Consider the following 23,621-nt stretch of genomic DNA (forward strand, 5'->3'; position numbering starts at 1 on the left):
TCTTTTCAGTAACAAAATTTAAGATTATCTCCCATGAGTAAAATAATTTCAAATTATCTCCCTTGAGTGATAACATTTCAGATTCCATTAATCATTTCAGTTATAATTATTGTTATTGATAAAATAAAAGATATATATTGTGTACTCATATAGATAAAAGATATCTTAAAGAATTAAATAATATTTTTAATTGTGTTTATTGGACTTTTGTTGTTTTTTCATGTGAAGTTTGCACTTTTTCAGGCTTAGCTGATGAAGTGCTAATTTTTTTCATAAAATTGATATTCAAACCGCCATTGAATGTCTGGAATACATCATTTGGATCATTCTTGATATTTTAGCAGGAAGAAAAAAAAAACGGTTTGTAAAAAATTGTTTTTGAAACAAATCAGCACTTAATGCCATCCTAATGGAAGACAATTCAGCACCACAAGGGTTAATATGAATCGATTACGACGAAAACCCGGGTAATACACAGACATGCCAGGGTCCCTTGACCACTGTTTGCATTGTTTTAAACCCACATGATACGAAGTGTCAAAGTCAGAGTCATGACCTTTGTCTTGTACCGTCCCATGCAAAGAGTGTATAAGTGAAAGCTGTAGGCAGGTATACAGGTAAATTAGTCGTGTTCAATTAAGCAATGTTCACCATTGGAGATTACTGAGGCTGACATTATCATTTCTGTGAAAGGAACAGAACTCCACGAGAGCATTGATGACGATGATGATGGTACTGACCCGGATACATGCGTTAAAGATCGTGAGGCCCGCGAATACCTTGACAAGTTGAAATCAAAATGTCATTATCATGTTCAAGATTGTGTTTTCAAAAATCTCTCAGACCTGGATATATTTGTAAGTAAGGTCAGCCCAGAAAGAATCAAACAAACACTCGGGTCAGTGATTTTTTCGCAGCTGCAAAACGTGATTAGCGCGATCGTGATATGACATTACGTAGCCGTTGTTACGGCCCATTGTGTATTGGTAGACCAACTGTAAATAACCAAAGACGGAACGCCACACACTTACAATGTACAATGTTTTAAACGTTTTATTTTTGATATTAAATAATTAAATTAAAATGCAGTTTTGTTTATTTTTAGTGAGAGAAGTGTAACATGAAACTTGTGTATACAAACATGCACGAAGTGTACATGTGATACATGGTGTGGCACATTGGAAATACGACCCCACATATATAGTACAAAACCCTGTATAGTACGAAAACATTTGAGGGGTCCCCAGAAATTCGTCATAACTGGGTTGGACTGTAATCAAAAATATCAAATTTCAGTTACATGTATTGAATATGGCTCAATTAATAGAAGATATCTACTTTGTATAATAGATACCTTCTTTAATTAGAAACCAATTAATTTGATAGAAAATCAGTAGCAAGTTATTGCACATAGGTGCGAATTTTCAACCCATATAAGTCCATATGTATACATGTTATAGAATAATTCATATGGACTGTGGGTTGAGATTTGTGCCAGGTCCCTGTGTCATGGCAGTAAGATACAATGATATACATTATATATTACAATATTTTTTTATATTAGAATTGATAATTACTGGTTTACCTATCAGAACTTACCAAGTGGTGACATAGTTTGTTAAGGCCTTAGCCTGTTGTGTGTTGAAGAAATCTAAACCGGCTGACTTAATTTCCTGATATTCTGGGTCGATGCCAATAAGCATTTTCTTGAACTCCCTCAGATTGTCTATCATTGCCATATGTTGTTCTGTGAAACAGAAAAAAGGGAAATAAATTGATGTTAAAATGTATAGTCACGATACTTTAGAACTACTGTTTATTGTAGACATAGGCGCATAGCTGCCTGTACGCAGGTACGCAGGTGAATCCACATATTTTTTCATGAAAAAAAAAAAAATAAAAAAAAATGTATCAATATGAAGTCAATGCACCTTGTATACATAGTAGACATATAGTTACACTGACACATCGGGAACAGAAATAAAAATTAAAGTTTACTGGGGGGAAACCGGACCATCAACTTTGTTTGAACTTCAAAACTTTCCAAAATTTTCGGACTCCCACCTACGACACTCATGAATCCACTAAATCAAGTGCCCAGCTATGCCCCTGAGACACGTAGCCTTTGGAAATTTGGGAATTATTTTAAACTTATGCTAAATAGCTGAAATCATACATGAAAGTGAAAACATGTGAACATTTCATTAATATAAACAGGTCTGTATGTACTACAATATAAAGGTTGTGAAAATATAATTTTATCCGTTTACGGTAATAGGATGAAATTATTTTCTCCTTGGTATGTTTACGCCAATAGGTGGCGTTGTGTGTATATTTGCACGTGCGAGTGGTGCAAATATCGGCCTACACGTGGTCGTACCTGGGTTGGTCATTCAGGCGACACAGGTAGCGGTGTGTACACGTGCAAATTTTGTCTCCGTTTGTACAGTGTAAATTATCTAATTTAATGGAAGTCGACACAGAAGTTTCTACTGAGAAGTCAGCGGAGGTTTCCCTCAACGACATTTTAAGTCAGCTGAAGGACCAGAAACGGGAGCTTAGAAGTTATTTGGACTCCAGGCTGTCAGTACTTGATAAAACTCGAGATGTTTCTAAGCAAGTTCAAAAGTTGAAGGAGGAAAAAGACACAGTTTGGAAGCGTGAGGGAAACAAGAACAGTTTAAGTTTAATTCAGAAATTTTAGAGGAAGTTCAACAGGTTCTATGGGCTGTTAATGCCGGTAAAACGGAGTACGCGGTTGAACTTCTTGAGGAGTTAACATGTAAGCTGACTAGGCGTAACAAGTTAATCCGGATAGCGGACACTTCTGAGGCTGGTTGGGGAGTGGTTAAGGAATATGTAGCTAATCCATTAGCGAGTGATTCTGATGACGACCGGAAAATAGCTAGAGCGGACAGCAAAGCAGTTAAAAGGCTGAAAGATAAGAAGAAAAAGACAAAGGACACTAAACGTACACGTATAAACGGGTATAACTATGGGAGACCCAGTTTTGCTACGGGCTCGGCAGGACAAGATAGTTATGTTCGTCCTATCTCTGATAGTGGGAAGCAGCTTTTTCGTGGCCAACAGAGTTTCGGATCACGAGGATGTTTCGGGTGTGGTGAATTCGGCCATATCCGGAGAGACTGCCCAAAGATCTCCAGGCCCGGAAATTCCTAATAAGCTGGATATCAAAGACGGACAGGTGGTAAAAGATAAGTATGATTTTATATCTGATGATATCAATACCCATGATGACAGTTTATTTTCTGAATATTTCGAATATGAACAAGGTCAAATAGACATCAAAGTGAGGGGTCGATTAAAAAGGAACATTTCGTTTTGGAAGTCCATAGAAAGTTCACAGTTTGTATTGGACACTATTGATAATGGTTATAAGTTACCTTTTTATTCAGAACCTGTTAGTAGTGAAATGGTTAACAATGTATCCGCACTTAGAAACCAAGATTTTGTTAAGGAAGCTATTTTAGATTTGGAAAAACGTGATTTAGTAGAAAGATGTCAATCAGTGCCTTTGGTTGTAAATCCATTAACTGTTTCAGTACAAAGTAACGGAAAGAAACGTTTGATTTTAGATTTAAGACAGGTTAATATGCATTTGTGGAAGCAGTCTGTCAAATACGATGATCTTAGAACGGCGTTGATTTTTATTGAGAGACAGGGCTGGCTTATTAAATTTGATATTCATTCGGCCTATCATCATATAGATATCTTTTCTCCACATACCGAATATTTGGGATTTTCGTGGATATTTGGTTCAGAAAAGGTATATTTTAAATTTTTGGTTTTGCCTTTTGGCTTATCAACTGCTCCTTACTGTTTTACTAAAGTAACTAGACCGTTAATTGGAAAATGGAGAGGTCAGGGTTTTCAGATATTAATGTATTTAGATGACGGTTTATGTCACAATGTCTGTAGGTCAGAGTTAGTGTTACAGAGTGCAAAGGTCAAAGGTGACTTGATCGAGTCGGGTTTTGTTCCGAAAGTTGACAAATCTATGTGGGATCCGGTTCAGTGTCTATATAATATATTCTAGGAGTCGATATTGATACTCTTTTAGGAGTGTTGAGGATACCCGAGCGCCGTATTGAGAAGGCGCGCGCATGTATTACAGACATGTTGAAGTTTGTTTCCAGTGGAAAGGCAGTGCACGTGAAAGCAGTGTCTAGTTTTGTCGGACAGATTATTTCGATGGGTATTGTGCTTGGCAACATTACCCAATTGATGACTAGATGTTTATCTATTTGCATGCTACAGGCACAGTCATGGAATGATAAAATTATGCTAGATCAAGCATGTCTTGCTCAAGTGAGGTTTTGGTTGAATCATCTTGTTTGTATCAATGTAAGAGAAATACGTTACACACCTGAGTGTAATAGGATTGTGTATTCAGATGCTAGTGGGACTGGGTACGGTGGTTATTGTGTAGAGTCACCGGAAGGGGTATCGCACGGGTCTTGGTCACCGTATGAAGCAGGTCAAAGTTCAACTTTTAGGGAGTTAACAGCTGTTTATAGAGTTTTATTGTCTCTAACGCATGTGTTAAGAGGATCTAGAGTAAAATGGTTCTCGGACAATCAGGCTGTTGTGAAGATTGTAGAAAAAGGTAGCATGAAATCTGATTTACAGGACATAGCTCTTGATATCTACCGTTTGATGGTTCAGAATCATATTTCTTTAGAAATGGAATGGGTTCCGAGAGAGGAAAACCAGAGAGCCGATTTTATAAGTAAGTTGGTAGATTACGATGATTGGGCTGTGGCTGATTGTGTATTCCGGGACTTAAATCAAGTCTGGGGTCCTTATGAGGTGGACTGGTTTGCTTCTTGGCACAATGCAAAAATATACCCATTTTATTCCAGGTACTGGAATCCGGGATCCGAGGGTATTGACGCATTTTCGTCAAATTGGTCGGGTAAAAATGGGTGGTTTAACCCACCTGTATACCTTATTTCAAGGGTTGTTAGGTATATGCAAATGTGTGGAGCTTACGGTACTCTGATTGTTCCATTCTGGAAGTCTGGGAGATTTTGGCCATGTATCTGTCCAGATGGTAAGCATTTTATGGGTGGCATTCAGGAGTATAAGTTTTTGGAAACTGGGAAGTCATTTTATGTTCCCTCTCGTTCAGGAAAAGGAATGTTTGGGAATGTTGACTTGAAATTCCGAATGCTTGCTTTGCGGTTAGATTTTCGTCGATAGAATCTTGCACGTATGGACATACAATGTACGTGTATTAGTTATGTATACATTGTACAAATTTGGTCAGCTATTAGTTGTTCATGGTTAGTTTGATTGGTTTTTACATTATTGGTTTTTATTTTGCGATTCATAAATTGATTTCTTATTATTGTTGGTATGTTATTTATCTATGTTCAAACAATGTGTTTGCTGATGATTCCATAATTTCGTAGTCAGTTTAGGTTGTTACAATATCTGTTGTCGGTTTCTAGCATTGTGTTGTTGATGTTATGACATTGTTGCCTTTTCCTAGTAGGGTGTTACTGATGTTCATATGACATCGTTATAAATTTCCAGCTGACGTTGATATGACATTTGTTGTCGGTTTCCAGCTGTGTGTTGCTGATGTTGATACGACATGTGTTGTCGGTTTCCAGCTGTGTGTTGCTGATGTTGATACGACACATGTGTTGTCGGTTTCCAGCTGTGTGTTGCTGATGTTGATACGACATGTGTTGTCGGTTTCCAGCAGTGTGTTGCTGACGTTGATACGACATGTGTTGTCGGTTTCCAGCTGTGTGTTGCTGATGTTGATACGACATGTGTTGTCGGTTTCCAGCAGTGTGTTGCTGACGTTGTTACGACATATGTTGTCAGTTTCCAGCTGTGTGTTGCTGATATTGATATGACATCTGTTGTCGATTTCAAGCATTGTGTTGCTGATGTTGACACGTCTTATGTTGTCGGTTTCCAGCAGTGTGTTGCTGATGTTGATACGTCTTATGTTGTCGGTTTCTAGCTGTGTGTTGCTGATGTTGATGCATTTGTTGTCGGTTTTCAGCTGTGTTGTTGATGTTGATATGACAGTGGTTGTCGATTTCCAGTAGTGTGTTGCTGATGTTGTTACGTCATTTGTTGTCTATTTCCAGCACTGTGTTGCTGATGTTTATACAGTTTTTGTTTGTTTCCAGCATTGTGTTGCTGATGTTTTTCATCCAGCAAAATGTCTTTTAATCACCACATTGGTTTTGCTTATAATGTATATCATTTGTTTCTGTTAATTATATATACATGCATATATATAACGATTTTAATATTCGATTTTCTTTTTATTTTATACGATTAGTTTCATATGCCTTGCGGGATGAGTACGCTATGGTACCGGAGCATCTTAAAGAATTAGCTTTGGGGGTCCCCGACCTTCTTCAGAGCTGTAAAGCTGACAGTACGGTTAGAAAGTATTGCTACGGATTCTTACGCTGGCGGAAGTGGGCTAATCAGAATCATTTCGAGGAGGAAAACATCTTTCCCATAAAGCCATTTCATATGTGTATATACTTATCGTTTTTGGTGAAAAACAATGCAAATATTGGTTCTTTGTCAGATGCTATGTATGGCGTTAAATGGGCGCACGATATAGTGGGGAAAATATCTCCTACGATGTCCCTGTTAGTGAGGAATGTGTTTGAGGGAGCGAAAAGGTTATTAGCTAAACCGGTAAAGAAGAAACAGGCAGTTACTATTTCAATTCTTCAGAATGTTTATGATAAAGTTTTTGATAAAAACAATCTGTATAATCAGAGAACTATTACTATGTGTTTATTGTCTTATGCAGGTTTCATGAGGAGCGCAGAGGTACTCGCGTTAAGGAGATCAGACATACAGATACGCGCATCCCACATGGAGATTTTCGTGGAGCACTCCAAGACTGATGTATATCGTGATGGTTCGTGGATCATTGTGAGTAGGATATGTGGTTCCCGATTGTGTCCGGTGGGTAATTTCGAATTATATTTGAAGTTAGCATCTATAGTGGATGATTCCGAGGAGTTTGTGTTCAGGAATCTCACTAGGTTGAATACAGATACATATGTGTTAAGAAAGTTAAATAAGCCCATGACATATTCGAGGTTCAGGGAGATTTTTATGGAAACGTTTTCTTCAGTGGTTCCGGATATTAAGAAGTTTGGTTTGCATAGTCTTCGTGCTGGAGGAGCATCAGCCGCAGCTAATGCGGGGATACCGGATAGATTATTCAAACGGCATGGACGATGGAAGTCGGAAACAGCCAAAGATGGCTATATTGAAGACAATTTTCGCGAGCGGTTGAATGTTTCTAGGCATTTAAATCTGTAAACGTTTTTCCTAGGAACTTTTTTATTTTATTTAGGTCATGTTTCTTCGGGGCTTCTCAATATCGGACTCTTGCCCGTTCTTTATTCTTCATGCGGTACCTCTGTCGCTGTGAAATACATTCACGTGTTTTTGTTATCTTTATCCTATTGGATAATTTAAAGGAGAAATATAATTTTATCCGTTTACGGTATTAGGATGAAATTATTTTCTCCTTGGTATGTTTACGCCAATAGGTGGCGTTGTGTGTATATTTGCACGTGCGAGTGGTGCAAATATCGGCCTACACGTGGTCGTACCTGGGTTGGTCATTCAGGCGACACAGGTAGCGGTGTGTACACGTGCAAATTTTTTTTTTTTTTTTGTGGGTTAGGGTGATGTTAAAAAGTATGTAATTGATCTTGAGTATGTACATCTCGTTGAGCAGGCATTAAATATTGCCTTCTGTATACATATGTATTATATATGTGTTTGATTTTATTAAAATCATGCGGTACCTCTGTCGCTGTGAAATACATTCACGTGTTTTTGTTATCTTTATCCTATTGGATAATTTAAAGGAGAAAGAAATATATTTTCAACCAGACAGAAATAATTAGCTAAACATTATCCTGACCATTTTTTATGGAAATAAATGGAAAGCAGCTGACTGTTCATTAGGAATTGATATAAATGGCGCATGCTTGGTACCTGAGTATATCAGAACAGTAAATTGTGTATTTCTGCCTGCTTGGCATTAGACCCCTTTGTATGAAAATAATTGTCTAATGACAATTTTTACTAGCTAAATATCAAAATCAAATAATTCTGCCTCTATTTATAGCTCACCTGCCCAAAAGGCAAGTGAGATATGACATTGCTATATTAAACAACCTATCTTCTCAATAACCAAGAGGCTATAAACCTGATATTGGGCCTGTATAATGCTGGGATGAAAGGCTACTAAGTTTGTTCAAATGAATAACCTTGATCTACTGTACATTCAAGGTCACAGGGGACGAATAGGCTAAAATCTTCAAAATGATTTCTTCTCAATAGCCAAGTAGCCCAGAGACCTGATATTGGGCCTGTAGTATGCTGGGGTGAAGGGTTCTCGGGTTTGTTGAAATGAATGAACTTGACCTACTACGGTAATACTTTCAAGGTCACATTGATTAAATAAGCTACCTAGTTTGTTCAAATATCATAGTGGTCAAATGTGTTAAAACATTTTAACCTATGCTTTCATAATGATCAAGAGTCACCCAGAGGCTTGATATTGGGCCACTTGTATGCTGTAACCAAGGGCCACAAATGGTATTCAAATGAATAAACATAACCTACCCTTATATTCGAATAAAGTGGTAATCAAAGCTTCATTAGAAGCTGGCGAGTGTTACATGCCCATTGGGCCTCTTGTTTAAACTAGCACGGTCATGACAGGCAGTATTATATTACACGGTAAAAATAGAATTAATTTAATACATTTAAAGTGACTGTGATAGATCAGTTTACCCGTCTATAATTACCCTCAGACAGACATTTACCGGGTAAATTAAATTGTAGATATAGCCACGGAGATAAATTAAACAAATCTATTACAGGATTTCCTTAACTTTGTTGTATGTTCATCTAGTACAGTTTGTGGAAAGCTGGTAAAATTTAAACACTGATAATATACATTTCAATTATACATTGAATATTAAATGAAGCGCTGAATCTCCTAAGTGGGTTTAAATTGATTCTTAGTGTTATCAACCATTTAACCCTTTTTTATGTTATCGTGACTTTCTACCACTAACTTTGTACCAAATCCTTATTATGTACTGAGCAAGCTTAAAAACCTAAAATGCTTGGCTCAAGAAATTAAATAGAAGATTCTGAAAATAGCACTGACAAATTTACATATGTATACATTCATTTTCAACACAGCTAGCTAGTACAACAAAAAAAAAACTTTAAAAATTTCATGGTTAGTCAAAGTCAGATTGACAGCAACTAGTGTTAAAGTGTCGGGACACCTTAACCACTCTGCCACCGCGGCCCCTACAGCAACTTACAACACACATTATATATACAGTATACGTGAATTGTACTTTGTATGGTAAATAATTAAATTTGTATTATCTTTTTTACCTAAACACATCTCATTTAACCAGAAGAGAAAAATCTCCAAATGAAGAAATTCTCAAAGAACCTAATTTGTCCTGTCAAGTTCATTTGTGCTGGGGTTTATCTACAGAAGTTTCAGGAGGATACGTGAGAGTTTCACCGACAGGGGATTAATAAATTTACATATTATTAGTTTGAGTACCAGTCTGTTTGGTATTACATGTAGTATGATAGTCTTTCACATACTGATCATGAACGAGTACAAAAGATTTTGTAATTATCTCATGAATACAACTTAAAGTCTACTTGTGTGCTGGCCAACAAAATGTCCACCATCCATTCAGAGTCTTAATTATATTGTTAATGGTACTTTACAGAAAATTAATTGAAAGTTCTGTAATGCCCAAGCGAGTATTAGAACCTCATTTAAATTAATAGTCAATTAGAGTCTGAACATTGATTCTCAAATTTCATTTAAGGATTAACTTCAATTCTATTCCACATGATAAAGAATTAGATATCATAAAAAATGGAATAAACCATGTACATATTATGTATGTAGCTTAATAACCACGAAGCAATAAATGAAGAGAACGTAGGCAGTTCAGTTTATCAATTTAAAATTTAAAGCTTGTAGATAAACTTGGGAGGGAAATTTTGCACCATTATAACTATCAAACACAAAACGAGAGGAAAAATCAATACCATTACTACAATCATTTACACGACATGAGAGGGAAACTTCAGTGTTCGAAAATAAAGGTGGTCCGATGACCTGGACGGTCTATGTAAAATTTCCAAATGTTGGCCCGATTGGCTATGAAAGGTTTTGGTCCTGACATACATTTCAATTTATGTAAACAACATTCCTATATTTTCTGACAAACGATCATAAGAAATCGGAGTTTACAATCAAGATGTTTTTACTGAGAATATCGCGTTATTGGCTTCAAACATTTAAGTGAGTATGAACTTGATGATGCAAGCTTTTGCGTGATGCAGTTATGTTACTTTAAACAATGTGTTTACAAAATGGGTCAATGGAAAAATGACTTTTCTGTAGACCAATTGTCTAAGGAATTTTCATACATACTTTCAAACACTGAAACTTGACACCATTATTACAATCTAACATCACATGAGAGGGAAACTTTGATACCATTATTACAATCTAACACAACATGAGAGGGAAACTTGACACCATTATTACAATCCAAAGAGACATGAGAGGGAAACTTGACACCATTATTACAATTCAACACGACATGAGAGGGAAACTTGACACCATTATTACAATCCAATGTGACATGAGAGGGAAACTTGACACCATTATTACAATCTAACACAACATGAGAGGGAAACTTGACACCATTATTACAATCCAAAGAGACATGAGAGGGAAACTTGACACCATTATTACAATCCAACGTGACATGAGAGGGAAACTTGGACACCATTATTACAATCAAAAGAGACATGAGAGGGAAACTTGACACCATTATTACAATCCAACACGACATGAGAGGGAAACTTGACACCATTATTACAATCCAATGTGACATGAGAGGGAAACTTGGACACCATTATTACAATCAAAAGAGACATGAGAGGGAAACTTGACACCATTATTACAATCCAACACAACATGAGAGGGAAACTTGACACCATTATTACAATCCAACACAACATGAGAGGGAAACTTGACACCATTATTACAATCCAATGTGACATGAGAGGGAAACTTGACACCATTATTACAATCCAACACGACGTGAGATGGAAACTTGACACCATTATTACAATCCAACACGACATGAGATGGAAACTTGACACCATTATTACAATCCAACATAACATGAGAGGGAAACTTGACACCATTATTACAATCCAACACAACATGAGAGGGAAACTTGACACCATTATTACAATCAAAAGAGACATGAGATGGAAACTTGGACACCACTATTACAATCCAACACGACATGAGATGGAAACTTGACACCATTATTACAATCCAACACGACGTGAGATGGAAACTTGACACCATTATTACAATCCAACACGACGTGAGATGGAAACTTGACACCATTATTACAATCCAACACGACATGAGAGGGAAACTTGACACCATTATTACAATCCAATATAACATCAGAGGGAAACTTGACACCATTATTACAATCCAACACAACATGAGAGGGAAACTTTACACCATTATTACAATCCAACACAACATGAGAGGGAAACTTGACACCATTATTACAATCCAACACGACATGAGAGGGAAACTTGACACCATTATTACAATCCAACGTGACATGAGAGGGAAACTTGACACCATTATTACAATCCAACATAACATGAGAGGGTAAATTGACACCATTATTACAATCCAACATAACATGAGAGGAAAACTTGACACCATTATTACAATCCAATGTGACATGAGAGGGAAACTTGACACCATTATTACAATCCAACACGACATGAGAGGGAAACTTGACACCATTATTACAATCCAACATAACATGAGAGGAAAACTTGATACCATTATTACAATCCAACATGACATGAGAGGGAAACTTGGATACCATTATTACAATCCAACACGACATGAGAGGGAAACTTGACACCATTATTACAATCCAACACGACATGAGAGGGAAACTTGACACCATTATTACAATCCAACATAACATGAGAGGGAAACTTGATACCATTATTACAATCCAACATGACATGAGAGGGAAACTTGACACCATTATTACAATCCAACATAACATGAGAGGGAAACTTGACACCATTATTACAATCCAACACGACATGAGAGGGAAACTTGACACCATTATTACAATCCAACATAACATGAGAGGGAAACTTGACACCATTATTACAATCCAGCATGACTTAAGAAGGAAACTTGACACCATTATTACATTACAATGTGACAGGAGAGATAATTAGTACATTCTATCACCCGAGTAAAAGATCATTTGACACCTACCTTTTACATTATCCAATAGTGTGTGTATGACGGTGAAGAAGCCAGACAGTTGCTGAGGCTGGAAACCCTGTTCCTTTCCCCACCAAACTGCCCCTGTATAATAATCCAGTACTCCTGCATCACGCAGGTCTGTGGTGTAGTTGTGTAGTTTAAAAATATCACATAACGTTCTGAAAAATATATTTAAACAAATGTTATTAATTACTATTACTATTATAAATCCAGGTTAAAAAATCTTGTAAAATGGTGGCAACTTTTAAACCTCATCTAAATGATATACATCACCTTTTTAGCCAGAAATTATTATAAAATTTCCTAGTTAAATTTCCATACACCAAAAATGGTTCATTTTGATACCATCCTATAAAAAATAAACAACTTACGTCTGCATTTCGACAACATCTTGACCGAGAAGTGTTTTACATTGATCTTCAGACAGAACTTTATACGCTAAGCTTCCTTCTTTCTCATCAGTTTCGTCATCCTAAAAATGAAAATTTGTATTATTCAGATACTTCACAGTTTTGTATTACAAATCACAAACAGAAGTTATGGGTAATTTTTGTCAATTCTTTTACACATGTACATATATATATTTGTAATTCCACTATTTGATATGCTTATCCAGAAACATAAGTGCCTTAATTCAAAAAGCCCCTGTTTCCCAATAATAGTATCTGAACTGATCTTACACAAAAGTCACCGGAATATTCTAAGTCCATAATGTTATCTGCTGATGCTACACCACAGTCAACACTGTCACTGTTAAAAACAGTTCGTGATATAATGTCGAATCACAGTTATTTAGTACTGTACATCACAGCAACAACTTTTAAACACAACTTATAATATGTATGCAGCAACTTATAAGTCTTATTCTAGTCTAGCACTGCATGTACTTAGTCTCTGAGTATGTTGTGAATCCCTACTGATTTTCATACACACAGCATAATGTCCAAGTCAACAATAACCTTTTTACAATGACTATCGCAAACATTGAATGAGTAGCTACCAGTATTGATTAATCATTATGATGAACATGCTACATTCAAACTACCTTTTCTTTTAAAACAATTGATCATGCATTATTTGTAAGTTAGAGGAAAATATGATACATCTGGGATGAACAGTTTAAAAAAATTGCCTTCATTCAAACAGGAACAATGTATGGGTATCACAGAAACAAAAAAACAATAACAAAAGGTGCATAGACAATGACTTGATAAGAATGTATAAATTATTAATTTTTTTTTGACTTCTGGCTGAATACCTGTCATACAGTCATTGTAGTACATTTACATTATACAGAACAAATAAATTTGGATACAAAAAAAAGTAATTACTGAATGACAATTTTAACATGATGTTGATGGTTGTCACACAATGAATAAACAGCTAATGATTTGATTTCATACATGTTTGCAACATGTTGTTGTGTATATATTGTGCATATATACAATTTCTTTTATATCTATTATACTGGACAGTTAAAATGACAACCTGGTAGCCTCGTGTCATGTTTAACTTAAATACTGCAAAACAATTGCCATATTTTAAACGCTGTATCTTTAATAGGCAAAAAATTACCAACAAAACACATACAAAAGTACAAACTGTCTCTCAAGTCTGATGTCAGTGCCAGAGGAAATTCTGGCTAGTTATAATATAGTTATAAATATCCCTATGACAATTAACATAGCACCCTACACATAATAGCAAGCTCTGTTTTATGAGTTTCACCTGGCTCTCTTCCACCCTAGAATCTTTTTTGAACTTGAAGTATTGTAAACAAGCGTCCATATGTTGCCCGAATGACGGGATGACTTTTTGGTTTTCAAAGATTATATTTTCGTAAATATCAATAGTTATTATATCAGGATACATTTTACTTCTAATGAAGATTTATTTTTTTAATTAACGACCATATTAAGATCATGAACAAGCACCTGTCAGTATGTTATTGACACTGTGCTCGAGTGCAATGCAGAATCATTCGGGGTCATGTTTACAAATACTGACAGCACTGAGTTCATTAGAGATAAACAATCCATTTATAAACTATGCAGTGCTTACTCCTTCGAGGGTAACTTTTTTCTTATTTTTAGGATCGCCTTTCGCCTGTGATGAGTTAGAAAGGGTGCTTCTGCTTCCCTTTCCACCAACTTTTTGGCCTTTCGCCGCCATTGTTGTTGCTATGTACGGTTTCACTTTCCTACTCTCTACACTGAAGAGTTCTAAAAAGTTCTTACCTGCTTCTTTCCCTTGTCTTTTCCTCGCGACTGAAAACCAGAAAGCAAAATAACCTGTGTACATTCTACAAGTTGTATGTATATTATAAATAAAATGATATAATACATTTATCTGTATGTTTATATAAAGACTTATGTGGTCTTGGTTAAACGAACAATAATAACAAATTGGGGGCTATATTTTCGTAGATAATCCAATTAATTGTTGTTGATCAAAGAGATTAGACAACATATTTTTATAGATCATGTACAAGTATATATATCACCAAACCTCCGACATAGTAAGCCAAGAGTACCTATGCTGTCTTATCGGATTTTTTTTAAATTATAATATATGAATTATACATATAATGAGGTCATTCTTTCTCTTTTACTTATATTGATGTTAGAATTTACTAGTGATTTCAGAATAATATATAGGTTATAGAAATTAGAACGCTGTTAATTAATGATCATTTGATACTCCTTTTTTTTGGTAATGTAAATTTTATTTCATCTTGGTTAAACGAAGTCAAATGATCAGATGCACGTAATTTTTGCATTAGCCCGAGTTTCCTCTGGCCCTGACACCATGTCTGGTGAGGAAACTCGGGCTATTTTTGCATATGACATCCCGTATGCATATTTGAACCTATGATAATTAAGACTGCGCGTAATATGGTTGTGCTATCATCAAATTTCCGTAAGAATTCCTTTATGAAGAAGTGTTAGCAAGCTTTTGAATCATTTCGTAAATAAGATTTATAATATTAGACAGCATTCACATTTATCCCTCACAAAACGTTTAAGCCTATCTATTCCAATTGGTATCGTATTATAGCTTACGATTTTCAAATATAATTTTTCCAGATGTATACGATTCCATCTAGTGTAAAAGTTGCACGATTTAATTAAATAATTAAATAAATAAATAAATAAATAAATAAATAAATAAATAAATGCACTGTGTAACAAAATGAGATTATCATATATTACGCACGTGCTATCATGTCATTATGACCATAACAAAATATACCCGTAAAATATAGATCCTATTTAACGAAATTACGTTTATCTGCTCATAATTTAGCTATCGAGACAGGTAGATATGTTCACTTACCAAGAGAACAAAGACTTTGTACTAAATGTCAACAAGATATTGAAGACGAGTATCATTTTATTCTAGTATGCAAAAGTCTTCATGATTTAAGAAAAAAAAAGTACATCAAACCATTTTACTGGGGCAAACCGTCAACGTATAAACTTATCCAATTACTGTGCGTTAATAATATTGGCAAAACTCGTAAGTTAGCAAGATATGTATATAATGCCAACAAAGTCATAGTGTAATTAGCATATTATAGACATGTTACGTGTATTTTATAATTTTTGTGTGGTTCTGTATTAGTCAGAATTAATTCGACCGTGTTCTCCGCCATATTGTATGCATGAATTGTTACATGATATATGTATATATATGTATCTTGGAATCCTATAAGCTATGTAGCATTTGAAAATAAATTGAATTGAATTGTATCATTTAAAAACATTTTAAGATTATAAGATCAGATAAAATGTAACTATTCACAATCGCGTTTCACATTACTAATTTCAGTCTGTAATCAGTCTGAATAAAAAAAAAAAAAAAAAAAAAATTATCGAGCGACCAGTAAATACATATACATAGATACATATCGAAGACCTGTTATCCACTGTACTATTTAAATTAATTATTAATTCATATGTCGAAAGCCTGTGATCCACTGTACTATTAAATCATTAATTCATATGTCGAAAGCCTGTGATCCACTGTACTATTAAATCATTAATTCATATGTCGAAAGCCTGTGATCCACTGTACTATTAAATCATTAATTCATATGTCGAAAGCTTGTGATCCACTGTACTATTAAATCATTAATTCATATGTCGAAAGCCTGTGATCCACTATTATTAAATCATTAATTTAGTAAATTAAACATTTCATTTGAACGATCACGTCCTCGGCATAGCGGCCCTCTAAAAAAAGTACATATCAACCCTACGTTACCTTTCCACGTTTCGACATGTTCACTGTACTATCCTTTGACTCCGAGAAAAACAAATGTGTGAATGATGATTAAAATCCAAACAGCAAGCCCCAGTTAAGGTCACATGTCATCAACTTCTGGAACACAAAATTTCACAATATCCTCAGGTGAAAAAATCACAACAAAAAATTCCGCAGTCAAAAATCAATTTAACAAAACTCAAGGCACACAGTGTATCCAATGCATGGTAGATTGAGGTATATTATATAAAGTTAATCCTGTATACGCCTGGATTTACCTGTATTCTACACAGGTATTACAGTACTATAATCCTGTCCTTATAATAAAGAAGATAAATCGTCGGTTACCAGGTGATTCTACATCAAAGAATTTAGACCAATCGACTTCGATAAAGATTATTTACCTGCCAGAACCAATACCTATAATTTGTTTAAAGCAGGTATGTCACTCGAGCCGGTGTACGGTCGAATGTCCGCATGGGTTAACGGGACATTGAATTAAATCACCGCGCCAGGTCTTGCCAAGTACTCAAAAGACGCCATGAATTGAAGTTATTAACATTTTATGAAATACGTGTATTGAGAAAAGATGTCTTTTCCATTTTTATTGTATTATAGACCGTTAAATGAAAATAAATATTAATTTGTTGATGTCTTACCTCAATCCCGGACAGGTTGGTTGTGTTTAAGACATATTGTTCGTGGTCTTTTCAGATAGATAGAGGCAGTAGCGCGGTAAAGATAATAGCGTTGTAATGAATAGAGTTTGCCTGATACATATCGGTTTTCTGGCATGACAATTGAATACTTTAATACATCCATTGTAACCCGTATCGACGAGGCATAATTAAACGCACAGAAATATTGTTTCTTTATATAATAGTCCTTACTAATACTAGGGTTGAAACAATTTAAAGGTAGGTACGGTCCGGACATATAGGTGTTAATTACAAGTATACATTGTAAATATACATGTATTGGAAAAACGGAAGCAGAAGGTTTAGAAACAGGACACGTAATTGTGGTACACATGTGTTTAAAATTTACATTGGCTATAAATCTTGCGAATGATTGATACAACTTCTATCAATTATCATAAAATCATATGTGTGACGTGTCAACACATCATTATCAATCAACCATGCATTTTCGAGATTTTGTTTCGATTGAGAAATTCGAAAATTTGTTGGGTCTCCATGTAACTACCGAAAGTAAGTATTTTTTAATGCGTATGTCGACCCTGTGTGTAATGTTAGAGGCAACACTCGGTACACAATATCCGAAATCACATATCCCGTTGGCTGTGTTTACCTGATGCAGAATTTGTTTAAGTTAATATGCGTGGCAGTCGACAGGCATTATGAAGTTCTTACTAGTAAACCAGCATTGTAATTTGTCGCCAACTATTACCAGCTATCTGTAAAACTAGGTATGTAAACTGTACTTAATTTTTTTAATTTAATTTTTCAAACAATGTGTTTATCAGCTTATGTTAATCACGCTTGTTGGCCCGGATGGAAGCGCGTCAGATGTCTTACTGTGGGAGAGAACAGGAATACCAGGGGGAAAAGAAAGTCACGTGGTCGGGGAGGTGACGCCCCCCCACCCCCACCACCACCACCACTACCAATATATAAATAGTTGTTTTCTTTTTACGATCGAGAAATCGAACCCTGATCACCTAAGATACAGTATTATCACTGTGCCATCCGACCAATCAGAACTAAATATCAGAAATTGGTTTGGAATTTCTATTTTCTGGGTTCAAAACTTCAGAAGAAATCGGCAGTTGTATCCTGATCCTGTCAACATTGCCCCCCCCCCCCCCCCCCCCCTCCCCCGCCCTCCCTATGACAATCTGATGTATGAGGGCTTACAGAATTTTTAAGAGTTATATATAGCCCTTCTTGTCTTTTTTTTTTCGCAAATGTTCATGTATACAAAAGAATGCACCAGAAATCAGATCGTTGTGTTTATTTTGACGTAAGCATAGTTAAGGCTTATGTGTGAAACGTGTGCCCGCAACTAGAATGTCGTCCCAAAGCTTTCGATGTCCAAGTACGACAAAGTTTTAAGCGAATATGTTGCTTTTAAATGTTTACTTCTTATTTTCATCAAGGATCAAGGATCATTGATATTGTTTTTTTAAATATGGAGGCAGGACTTTGGGATTGTATTTCTCAGCAGACAAATAAGATAAAATTGATCGGGCCCGGGTTCTGGAGTGGTAACCACACAACACTTCTACTGAAGTGAAGTGTCGGCTAAACTCGCCTGGCAGTGTAAACAGTAATTCACAGATCACATTCATAGATCACAGGCGCTTGCATCGAAAATGTGATTTTAAAAAAATTATCACAGGCGCTTGCATAGATAAATGTGATTAGAAAAAAAATATCAGAGGCGCTTGCATAGAAAATGTGTGACTTTAAAAAAAATGGTAGCAGTGGTATGTATACTGTGTAAAAGTGAAGGTTTGTGATTTCTTCAGTACATGTTACAAGTTACTGCTGTCATATCATTTTTTAAAATTAACATTTTCTATGCAAGCGCCTGTGCTTCAGATATCATAGCCAAACTGTTGGGGGGAAAAAGAAAGAAAGAAAATCAAGATCGACTTGCATGTACAGCAATAGACAGTGGATTACATACATTTCATTGATTACAGAAACAAAAAAGAAACAACTTCTGTGACTATCAGAATGTTTCACAACTGAAATACACGCGTGAAGCAGGTGGCCTGTTCTATTATGAGGACAAAAAGGAGAAACGGTGAGTTTATGCCATGGCACATGCAGCGTCTACCGTCCGTCAACTTTTCGTCCTAAACGAATGAATAATCAGGGATACTAGTAACTCTGGCCCTTAAAACCTATGGGAGATTTTATGAGATTAGCAAAATTCCTATGAGATTTGTTTGTATAAAGAGGTACAATTTTGAATTTTTAATGAGATTTTTTTGAAAAACATGGGTAAAAATCCCCCAAATCTCTGCCCAAAGTGATCCCTGTGAATAGATTTTGATCAAAGATCTAAAGCGTTGTTTAGTGAAGAAACCTGGTGTTGTATTTAAATTGAGGGTGTGGTTCATCGGGGCGGGAGGGCCAGGGCCAACTTGGAGAAATAGGGGGACATTCTTAAATCGCTACTAGCCCAAAATGGCAGAACTCTTGTCCAACAGCGATTAATGAAAACGACCATAGCTACACAGGAGAAATTAAAAGAGTTTAGCATATTTGATCCCTGTTACATTGCTTTAAAAAAAAATTTATAAACATTGTTCTCAATATGCTCAGAAACCTTAAAGTAGATACCGGACAGTACTCACTGTGGGTAGCATCGCAGCGGATAATCTAAAATCTAGAAATATTAAATTTCCACAAAATTTAGTGTAATATAATTATTACTGTACATGTGTGGAAAATTTATTAAAATTAATGTAACAAAAAACATTATTCTGCTAGATAAATGTCATTCGGCATGACTGTATGTTATCCTAGTGGGTATGGTGTCATCTGCCAAATCAAAACTGGAGATAAAAGCTAGACGAGTTACTTCCCTTGGTATGTCTTGCATTAATTTTTTTTTTAGTAAACTGGTCATGATCTAATATTAAATATTTCATATTGTCAATCATTTGATAATAAATAACTTATCCAAGTTGTAATAATTTTGAAAGTTCACAACTTCAAATGGAAAATTCAAAATTAAATATTTCACGAAATAATCTCCAACCTCCTTTGAATTGACCCGGAAACTTTGGTAACGTTTCAAATATTAAAATGACCGGAAGTTGAAATTGTAACGGGTTTCCAAGCGGTGGAAATGTACTCTTTTTTTTTTAAAGCACTGCATATGGCTGCATTTGGTTTGTCACAGGTATTCAATCTGTAACTTTCAGTACATACGCGGATACCTGTTGTTAAAATAGTGTAGTAAGCACATTTCAAATTTCGAGTAGATTTAAATGGTTTTTGAAAAAGGCCACCGGCAGAACTTTCCTTACCACTTGGCCTAGTTCTATATGCCCTAGTTACTGAGAGAACTCAAAAACGATTACATATATCTTGTAAGCCTTTCTCAAGAGATTAGGTTAGCTGTACTACTATTCAGCAGCAAGAATACCGTCTTGATGGAAACGGCTGGAAAACAATTTCCAGTTAAGTAGGCCTAGTCGAGTAGACTACACAAAAATCGGTTTAGATACAAATATATCACGGCTCATAGACAATAAATTTACCTTGACAATGAAATAATCTCTCTGTTGGCGGACACTTTTGTCTAGAGATTTCGACCGTACAGTTTCTTTCTCCACAACATTACCTAGTGACGTAGATCCTTCTCAGTGTTTTATGAACTATGACGTAGGTGCCTAACAATCGAGGACGGAAGGACATACTAAAATACGGATCAACACAATACGGATCAAACTTGTACCAAATAAAATTGTAAATTTATGTATATATTGTCCTGAGTACTTGTGAACAGGAGTGTATTTTTTCATTAAATATGGTGAGTGAGATGGAATAATCGTTTTAAAGCAATTAGATGCTTAGTTTTAAAAGTTTATAACACAATCCTTATAGACTAGTGTCCTTAAAATCATATCTCGCCTTATTTAATAAAAATCACACTCCTGTCCACAAGTGTAAATCGTGACTTCAACAGCTATCAAATTTATTTTTTTACATGAAAAAATAGCTCACGGAAGAAAATGACATATCCGTAATATTTTCTGTTTTCGGTTGATAAGGATACAGAATAGAATAGTTCACATAAAAAAATCGAAGCTCACAATTTTTAATTGTAATTGTGACCGGTTTTCATATTCAGTGACCTATTCACATTTCCATATGAAAAAAAAAAATATCACAAAGAAATTTCTGTCACATGGGACTATAAGCAAACCAGTGTCATTTTTGGATAAGCCTAATGAAATATAGAAACATGTAATACATATACATATACAAAACAACTCGCACACATTTAAAAACAAGAATTTATTAAAGTAATCTCATATGCAATTTAATCTTTATTGTTATAAAATCACAATTACAGAAACAGAGACCTGGGATTGTTACAGCCAGTCTTTGTGTATTTGGACATATCCTATAGTGTCCATCACAGTTTTACATGTATAAGGGGTAACATGAAAATCGAGGGATATAGTTTTAATCGAATACTGACCTAGCCGTCTTAAACGAGTAAAATGTGCTACACACTAGGATTTGTCCAAATATACCAAGACTGAATAATTCCCAGGTGCCTGTGCTTACTGCACCAAGACTAAATAATTCCCAGGTGCCTGTGCTTACTGCACAAAGACTAAATAATTTTCAGGTCCCTGTGCTTACTGCACCAAGACTAAATAATTCCCAGGTGCCTGTGCTTACTGCACAAAGACTAAATAATTTTCAGGTCCCTGTGCTTACTGCACCAAGACTAAATAATTCTCGGCTCCCTGTGCTTACTGCACCAAGACTAAATAAGTATCGGGTCCCTATGCTTACTGCACCAAGACTAAATAATTCCCATGTCCCTGTGCTTACTGCACCAAGATTAAATAATTTTCGGGTTCCTGTGCTTACTGCACCAAGACTAAATAATTATCGGGTCCCTGTGCTTACTGCACCAAGACTAAATAATTCCCAGGTCCCTGTGCTTACTGCACCAAGACTGAATAATTCTCGAGTCCCTGTGCTAACCTTCATAACCCTCTGCTTACAAACACTACACTATGGTATTAACCGGGGCGATATACAGACAGACAGCACGTGAGGTTGACATGCGACATATTTTTATGGATAGCTTGTTTATTTCTAGGAAATAAATGATTGATGTTAAGCCATAACCTATTGTCTGAGGTGACATTCTAATTGTTGGCGTAACGTAGATCAGCGAAAACTGACGTCATAACATCTGATCCAGGTCAACATTGAATTGACATATTCATTTATTACTGGATACTGAATGTGTGACATAATTATGATCTTTTATTTAAATTACAAAATAATCTTCCAAGCCAATTATAAAACTTTATCAAACAAAAACAATGAGAAACATACATATCTGTAAACATATCTGTAAACATGTAACAACAGCTTCAATACAAAGTAGAAAATAATGCTGTACATTAATAATTATTAAAAACTACAACAGATGGATTTTCAAACTCCCACCTACTTTTAGGTCGTATCGCCCAATACTTTTATCTAAACTATTTAAATACACCAGGCCATTTAGATATTTAAATGTATGAAATGATGCCAAATATTTAATTTGTATTTAATAAAGTGTTTCCAGTATCGAATAAAAAAATATCAAATGGTCCCATTTAAAGCGAAAATCAAACGAGGGGAGGTAACTCTGATGGAAATATAACCGAGCTTAATAAAATATTTTTATCAGACGACATAATTAATTTGATGAATGCACACAGAATACCGTAGTACAATCTTCCAATTAAAACAATTACAAAAAAATAAAAAAACGATCTTGATTAAATGATGATAAAAGTAATGATTTCAGCACAGACTCCATACAATGTACGTCGGACCAGTCTCATTGACTTGGTACACATTCCCGACACCACAGTCCGTATGTTTTCAATTACACACGAACTGTATGGTTGGACATAAGTATCACACGGACACACACTGGCCTCGAAGAACCAAAGAAACGCATGTACGGACACAAACTTTCCACACAAAACCACGGACTAGCAATACAAGACTTATGCTTAAAATACACGCCGGCTCAGCACCACAAAGGATCAAACTTATTGAAAAATCTTAATAAAATATATACTATTAAATGCTAAATGACGCACCTAAATCATATAAACACACGATCGAGATGGATGAGAGTTCGTCAACAGAATATCATTAATACTAAAACAAAAAGCAAACAAACA

The 23,621-nt window shown here is 35.5% G+C and overlaps 1 protein-coding gene across 5 annotated transcripts in view; it reads right to left on the minus strand.

Moving 5' to 3' along the window:
* Nucleotides 1-21,053, minus strand: part of LOC117340109 (ciliary-associated calcium-binding coiled-coil protein 1-like) — a 30,267-nt gene extending 9,214 nt beyond the window's left edge. For 2 of the 5 annotated variants that reach the window (XM_033901900.1, XM_033901899.1), the window contains exons 1-4: nucleotides 14,504-14,642; nucleotides 12,814-12,914; nucleotides 12,431-12,600; nucleotides 1,600-1,747 (exon numbers count right to left, since the gene is read on the minus strand). In XM_033901900.1, the coding sequence (XP_033757791.1) occupies nucleotides 1,600-1,747; nucleotides 12,431-12,600; nucleotides 12,814-12,914; nucleotides 14,504-14,614 (530 nt within the window). In that variant the 5' untranslated portion in view covers nucleotides 14,615-14,642. Of the gene's footprint in view, nucleotides 1-1,599; nucleotides 1,748-12,430; nucleotides 12,601-12,813; nucleotides 12,915-14,503; nucleotides 14,643-14,679; nucleotides 14,710-16,708; nucleotides 16,942-20,948 lie in introns of those variants that run through there. The other 3 variants (XM_033901904.1, XM_033901902.1, XM_033901901.1) reach the window with 3 other exon arrangements.
* Nucleotides 21,054-23,621: the final 2,568 nt, after the last annotated feature.

This window comes from Pecten maximus, chromosome 12 (genome assembly GCF_902652985.1).
Source record: "Pecten maximus chromosome 12, xPecMax1.1, whole genome shotgun sequence".
Lineage (NCBI taxonomy): Eukaryota > Metazoa > Mollusca > Bivalvia > Pectinida > Pectinidae > Pecten > Pecten maximus.